At 38.0% G+C, this 6,000-nt stretch overlaps 1 protein-coding gene across 1 annotated transcript in view; it reads right to left on the bottom strand.

Moving 5' to 3' along the window:
* Positions 1-212: 212 nt before the first annotated feature.
* LOC107873438 (vacuolar sorting protein 18) overlaps positions 213-6,000 on the bottom strand; it is a 71,024-nt gene continuing 65,236 nt past the window's right edge. The window contains 2 exon segments of the mRNA XM_047402575.1: positions 213-695; positions 934-1,050. Of these exon segments, the coding sequence (XP_047258531.1) occupies positions 441-695; positions 934-1,050 (372 nt within the window). The 3' untranslated portion in view covers positions 213-440.

The following is a 6,000-nucleotide window of genomic DNA, read 5'->3' as shown; positions in this document are numbered from 1 at the left end:
CAAACTATCAAACCAGATAAATCAGCACTACAAACAAGCAATTCTTTTTGGCACTTCAACAACAACAACAACAAACCCAGTGTATTCCCACATAGTGAGGACCGGGGAGGGTAAGATGTACGCAGTCCATACCACTCCCTCCGGAGAAGTAGCAAGGCTGTTTCCGATAGACCTCCAACTCAAGATAAGTTATCAAAAACGTACACAAAGCATGGAACAATATGGCATGACATAAATACGCCACCTATAAGGAGTAGTAAACAAAGAATAGTAAGCAATCGTAATGTAGCATAACAAGAATACTGCACCGGCCAAGTAAAGCCCTATCCTACCTACCGAAAAAGTCACTAGTCTTCTATCCTAATACGCATCCTCCAGATCTTTCTATCTAGAGTCATGTCCTCAGTAAGCTGTAACTGCTCCATGTCCCGCCGAATTTTTCATTTTCTGGGGAAAACCTCAAACAAGCAATTGCAGGGAGAAACCTCTCGGATCAGAAGTTCACCACTAACAGATGATAAAATCACACACAGGGAAAGGCTCCTCTGACTAGGATGATTATGTGGCTTTATCTCCCACGATTCAGATTCTTCTGCTGCTTCTGGAAGGATGAAAGGCAAAGAAATCTCTCGGATCATAAGTTCACCACAAAACGGGCAATCATTGGCTACAGCATCATCCAGCTGTGAACGGATCTGCAGCATCCAGTGTGGCAAACTATCAAATACGGAATGACAGAAACTAGGGCTACATTTTCTAGATGAATCAACATGGAGTGAACTCATATGATTCGTTTAGTCTCCGACAAGATCCTTACAAATTTGAAACTAACTAGTTGAATCAAAAACTAAGGCATGCAAAATGACTGGAAAAGACCTTTTATAATTACATAGCCACTTTAAGGGAGTGAGATTTTACAAGCATAAGACAAACCTTATGCATGGGTGTCACGCTAGCTAGCGGTTCTTCAGACAAGCCACCATTTGACACATTCTTAGGTTCAGCACCAAGTAAAGTAAGTTGCTTCTGCAGATCCAAAATGTATTCGACCTGCAGTATCATTTCAAGGAAAACGTTAAGAGACTGTCAACTAAAGCAATCACCAGAAGCAAAGACACTTCTTCCGAAGACATAACAGATGGTATCGGAGGACATATATGTTTCCCTATCAAGAATATGTAAAACTGCAAGTATCAACTGCAAGATTATGCATATGCATATTACTCCTGTCAGTAAAAGAAGAAGAATTAACAGGCCATTGCCGAAAAATAGAACTGCCATAGATCTCCTTTCCGTTAACATTTGTTAGAAGCATAGATAACTTTTTCAAACCAAAAAAGGTTGCAGATAATATCTGAGAACATTATATTTGGGATTGGCACCACCACGATCAACTTATCACAGCCAAGATTTTTTCATATACGATATTTTTCAATAATTGAAGAAGAGAAATTGGCTCATTGCTTGAAATGAGAACAGGAAACTAATAAATAAAACAATGAAGCCTGACAGTATCTTTACATGCAGTGCTTTTTAAGGAGAAGAGAGCGAAAATCCACGAGGTACGTTGGTCTTGAAGGAAAAAGTGAGAAGCGAAGTGCACACTTCTTTAAAATGAAGCACACAATTTGTGGAAAATTTAAAAATATCAAACATGTACGACTTCATGTAACCCAACAATATTTATATACTTATTAATTGTGAGATTGGAGAATTAATTTAGTTTGTGAATATTGGACCAAAAATATTACACAACCTTTTTTTTGAGGAAAAGGCAACTGATATTCACAAAATTTCATCACCCAAACAGTGATGAAAATGAGCACTTACATCCCATAGGGCAAAACCCAGAAAGCCACAGGAACTAATCATGGAGCTTTACAATTTCCCTATAAAATCAACAAAAAGTTCAATACCCCCCACCATATCCTGCTTACACCAAAAATATAGAAGACTCAGGCAGTTCATTTTGATCTTTTGAATATTGTTGTTTTTATCTTCAAAGCATCTTGCATTCTCTCTCCTTACACAATGTCCAGCAGATGCTTGCAAGAATCAATTCCCACCAGTCCTCTTCTGATTCTCTTCTTCCAATCTCTTTCCAGCAGTCCATCATACTCTTAGTAGTTTTAGGACAACTCACTCCAAGTATATACAAGAACATGTTCCACAGATTTGCAGCTATTTTACAGTGCAAAAACAGATGACTATTTATTTCAGCATCCCGGTTAACATAAAACATCTTGAGTAAATTTGTCTACCTCTTCGTTGTAGTACTTCATGAGTCAAACAAGCTTTCCTGCAAACTAACCACAAAAAAACTTTCAGGTGGACTTTGGCTTCCAGATCAGCTTCCGAGGCCATTTCCTAATCTGTAGTTGACCAGTATTCCTCATCCAACAGCATGACTTCACAGTGAAGGCACCCTTGTTGAGAAGTTTCCACACTAGTCTGTCAGGTGTATTGGTAAAACTCCACTGAAATCAATTATCACCATAAGCAAATTTGCAACTCTTTGAACTTCCCAATCATTTAGGGCCCTTCTAAAGTTGAAGTTCCAACCTAATGTGCTCCACATCTAAGCTATAGTGGTCCTAGCAGAGAAGGAATAGATGAGGGAAGAGAAGTTTCAAGTTCTTTTCACCTACACAATGTTCATTCCATAACTCAATCTTCAGGCCATTACCCACCTTGAGTTAAATATTTTCTTGAAACTGGGGCCACCGTCTCCGAATAGTCTTCCAAACACTTATCCAGTGACATCCTTGTGGGTAGCGCAGCTACCTGGCATCCAAGATTACTTGCTAATATCTCCATATTATCAACTTTGTTCACCGGGTAAAGACAACTCTTTCATCATCTCTACGTCCCTACAACTGAGCTTGGAAGCCCTTAAACAAACCATTTGCCTTTGCACTCCTAATCATGTGGTTGAGCCCCTCCAACGCTAAGATAAACAAAAAAGATGATGAAGGATCCCCCTGCCTCAACCCCCTCAGAAACGAAAAGAAGCCTTCATTATTGTCATTTATAATCAGAGAGAACTTTACATTCCAGATGCAGAAACATATCTAGTTGATCCATTTTCCACCAAAACCCACGTCTTTCAGCACCTTCAATAGAAACTTCCTGTTGACAGGGTCATATGCCTTCGCTAGGTCAAGTTCGCATAAGATTCTTGGAGCTTTGTGTTTCACTCTATAATCCACCAATTCATTGGCTAAGAGAGCAGCATCCTAGAAAAGCCATTTGGTGTTCTTTTACTAGTTTCCCCATAATTGACTTCAATCTTTCAGTAATAAGCTCTATATTAGCGGACTAATAGGAAATCCTTAAGATCCTCAGCTCCAGCTTTCTTCGGTATTAAGGCTATAAAGGTGGCATTGAAAAACTTCAAATAACTCTTTCTAATGGAAATTATGAACAGTTTCTAATAGATATACCTTCACAGTGTCCCAACAAAACTTGAAGAAACTCATTATCAAGTCAAAACCTAGCCTCCAATAATCTGGCTCAGTAAAGTCTTTTATAAAACTCAACCATAGTAGTACTAATTTCATCAGGTTCTACAATTTCTTCTCCTCTAGCCACTAATCTGTCAATAGTGTTAAATTTTCTGTGAGCAGTTGCCATTCTTCCACAACACTCGGGATTTTTGCCTCCATTTTGCCTCCTCATATTTAGCCATATCTTAGAATTCAACTACAATGGTAGCTCTTACCATCATTTCTTCCGCGGATAGATTTCTACTTTCCATTATTGATCAATTTCTGTCAGTTCCTCTGGTAAACTGTTCTTTCTGTTGGTCATTGCCCCAAAGGTGGTTCCACTCCAATGTATTAGCTTCTGTTTGTGCATTTTGAGTTTAACATTTATCTTGGTAGCTTGGACGATTAAAAGCATGACTCTTGCTTTCCAATTGACTGTTTTTGCATTAATTGCTACTTCATTAATCTTATTGAGGATGGTCAAGTAACAAAAATGTTGTATTTTCTGGTACTTCCTTATGGATTGGATTAGTCTTTCTGGTGGGTATCCTTAATTCTCTCATCTCTTGAACCTATTCGTCGCAGACCCAAAATGAGCTCCTAATTTTGCTCGGTTGTGAGACACATTAAATTTGAATCTAAGTCCCCAAATGATGTAGCACAATGTTTAGAGGAACTCTCTAATGTGTTAAATAAAGTAAACCACACAATTTGTTGAAGGAACAACTTCAACGTGTTGTAAGATAACGCTTTAAAGACAATCCGAATCCACGGATAACAAGAACTTAATCCAAAGCTCTTAAAATACAAAGATCTAATCCAAGATTTTAAAAGAAAACACAAAGTTTCATTAATAGAAGAGCTGAACTAAAACTACATAGCTAGAGGTCATTGCCTCTATTTATAGGCTTCAAAAGTCTTTGTACAACTCATACACAACTCATTGACAACTCATTTTCTTAATAGCTAAGTATTCTAGAATTATGTAAAAGATAAACTTGACAACTAGTAGCAAAATTCAAATTGACTTTCTCTTTCTATAAGTAGCAAAATTGATTTTTGATTCATGAAGGTTCTGGATTAGGTTTAGAATTTTAATGTTTCTCATCATTCTCCTCTACTTCTTTGAAACTCGACCTCGAGTTTTCTTCGTAAAGTGTTTGCTCTGGATGATAGAGTGATAGGTCAGCCACATTAGAAGTATTTGAAATATTCATCTCACTTGGCAAATCTACCACATAGGCATTGTCGTTGATCTTCTTTAGAATAGCGTATGGGCCATATTTCTTTTGCCTTAATTTTCCGTGAACACCAGTAGGCAATCTCTCCTTTCTAAGGTATACCATTACTTGATCACCAACTTGGAATGACATTAGCCTCCTATTCTTATCTACCAACTGTTTGTATTTCTTGTTTGATGCTTCTAATACATCTTCAACCTCTTTAAATAATTCCGAATAGTTGTCACCAAAGGTCATAGCTGATCTTGAATTCTCCTTTGTTGGTAGCTTCACTAAATCAACCATATGTCTTGGAACTCTAGTGTACACAATGGAGAAAGGGCTATGACCCGTAGACCTATGCTTAGAATTATTGTAGGCAAACTCCGCAAGGGATAAAGCTAAATCCCATTGTCCTTTCATACCTCCACAGATGCATCGAACTAAATTTCCTAGAAATTTATTCACCACTTCTGTTTGGCCATCTGTTTGTGGATGGGCAGTGCTTGAAAACTTCAATTATGTATTGAATTGTTTCCATAAAGTAAGCCAAAATGCAGCAAGAAATTTGATATCTCGATCTGAAATAATTGATCTTGGAACACCATGTAGTCTGACTACTACTCTCAAGAAAAGATTAGCTACATGATGGGCATCCGTTGTCTTACGACAAGGGATAAAATAAGTCATTTTAGAAAATCTGTCTACTATCACGTAAACAACATCATGTCCTCGCCTTGTCCTTGGTAAGCCAAGTACAAAATCCATTGATAGGTCTTCCTAAGGTGCACTTGGAACGGGTAATGGCATATAGAGTCCATTGTTTTGAACCTTACCTTTGTATGCTTGGCATCTCTCTTAAGTTGTGGCCAATAGTAACGTGCTTCCAAATTAGCAATAGTTTTATCACGCCTAACATGACCGCTAAGATTACATGAATGCATCTCTCGAATCAACTTGTCTCGTAGAGAACCTCTGGGAATACATAAGCGGTTTCCATTAAAGAGATCCATCTTGTACCACAAAATTCTCTTCTAATGGTAAACCTTTCGTTTGTTTCACCCGAAGTCTTTATCATCTTCATATAGTTCATTTATTTGGTCTACTCCTGGTAACTCAGCTTCAAAAGAAACCACGAGACTTGCACGTCGACTTAAAGCACCAGCCACTCAATTAGTTGCTCCGGACTTGTGGACAATAAGATAATTGAATCTCTCCAGGTATGCTGCCCATCTTACTAACATGCAATCCACATGCTTTTGACTTCTAAAATGTTTCAAGGATTGATGATC

Source organism: Capsicum annuum, unplaced genomic scaffold (genome assembly GCF_002878395.1).
Source record: "Capsicum annuum cultivar UCD-10X-F1 unplaced genomic scaffold, UCD10Xv1.1 ctg2447, whole genome shotgun sequence".
Lineage (NCBI taxonomy): Eukaryota > Viridiplantae > Streptophyta > Magnoliopsida > Solanales > Solanaceae > Capsicum > Capsicum annuum.
The sequence above is the reverse complement of the archived record's forward strand: the minus strand, read 5'-3'. Positions and strand labels throughout refer to the sequence as shown.